The sequence below is a fragment of the Pundamilia nyererei genome, unplaced genomic scaffold, assembly GCF_000239375.1.
Source record: "Pundamilia nyererei isolate P.nyererei 1_Seehausen unplaced genomic scaffold, PunNye1.0 scaffold00228, whole genome shotgun sequence".
NCBI classification, from domain to species: domain Eukaryota; kingdom Metazoa; phylum Chordata; class Actinopteri; order Cichliformes; family Cichlidae; genus Pundamilia; species Pundamilia nyererei.
In genome coordinates this window covers 848,299-849,805 of record NW_005187629.1, presented here as the reverse complement: position 1 = coordinate 849,805, position 1,507 = coordinate 848,299, and the positions used below count along the sequence as shown (strand labels likewise).

Sequence of the window (1,507 nt, the reverse complement as noted above, 5' to 3'; positions counted from 1 at the left end):
TGTACCTCTGGTGCAAATTACTGACCTCTGTCATCATTTTAAGTGGGGGAACTTGCACAATCGGTGGCTGACTAAATACTTTTTTGCCCCACTGTAAATATATAGTACGAACCAACATCTAGCAACTTGTTTACATCTCTCTCGACTTTAAGAAAACAAAAGCCAAAACACAGAAAGAGCGCATGTAAAGCTCATGATTCAGTAGCTTGTATAACTACCTTGCTGGCAATAACTTGAATTGGTTGGGGTTTTTTTGTATGACTTCATAAGTCTTTAAAATCAGTGTGGAAGAATTTTGGCCCAGCCTTGTTTATAACGTTGCTTCAGTTGATTGTTTGAAGCCATTCATTTACGCACAGCACTCTTAAGGTCCTGCTACGTTCAGTATTTCAGTCACTCTAGATTGCTCTATAACTTCAGATTCAGTTCTTTTTCTGCTGGTGTGTTTGGGATCATTGTCCTGTTTCCTGACCCAGTGTGGGTGAAGCTTTAGCTGTCAAGCAGATGGCTTCTCATATGACTCTGGAATATACAGTGTATCAAAAATAAATCATACACTTTCACAAGGCTGTATTTTAAGCTTACACTAAATTTAAAATACATGGCTGAATATAAAGTTTTACATACAAAATGTTCAATGTTTATGAATAATCAATGAAATACTTCATCCCATAGTTCACTGTAGTCACTGCAGCCACTGCTGTTGTTCCCGGTGAATGGCTGCAGAATTAAAGCACTTTGAAATTGAATGATTCTTTTTGATACAGCCTGAACTCTCCTGTACAGATGAGTTTAGTGATGTTAGTGGGATAGGGGCTATGTGGAGTGATAGAGTTCCTTCAATCACTTGTTGACAGATTGAATTTCCTATTCTATATTTTTCGGATAACCTATGATATCACTGTGAAGTAGCCTTATTTATCTTATGGACATAAAGGTTCATTAGTTCATCTAGGTCACTCTAGATTTGTGTAAAATTTAAACTGAATCTGAATACTTGACTCTAAATTTTATGACACCGACCATCAAAATCCAATCACTTCATCCTTGTGTCAAAGTAGATGTTTGTGCCAGATTTGAAGAATTTCTCTTAAACCAGTCCTTTGATATTACTTCCACAAGAATAAGATAAACTGACAACAACCTGACACCATGGCAAAATCGAAGACCAGAGGCATAATGTGTAAGTACACTTTAAGTAACTTGTGTCAGTCACAAGCCTGATTCTTTTCTTACCTTTCCTTGTAAATGTAGGTTGTTCCTGATGACCTCTCGAACTTCGTCCTCTGTGTCTTTCTGCAAAAGAATTATTAACTTCGATCAAACAACAGGTGTTCTGTGACCTACAAAATGCTATAAAAGATATTTATTCAGTAAATTAGCCTTCATGCAAAATTTTACTTTTTAGCTGAAAAAGCTAACGCAGAGTTATTTTGCTGTTACTAAAGGTTTACCTCAGGAATAGCAATACTGCAAATAATTTATTGTTATTGTCATATGCCCCACC

The 1,507-nt window shown here is 36.4% G+C and overlaps 1 protein-coding gene across 1 annotated transcript in view; it reads right to left on the bottom strand.

Annotated features, from left to right (window-relative positions):
• ryr2a (ryanodine receptor 2a (cardiac)) overlaps window positions 1–1,507 on the bottom strand; it is a gene marked incomplete at its 3' end in the record, with an annotated part of 131,382 nt that overhangs the window by 53,818 nt on the left and 76,057 nt on the right. The window contains exon 59 of the mRNA XM_013914831.1: window positions 1,237–1,296. Coding sequence (XP_013770285.1) covers window positions 1,237–1,296 — 60 coding nt within the window. The remainder of the gene's footprint in view (window positions 1–1,236; window positions 1,297–1,507) is intronic.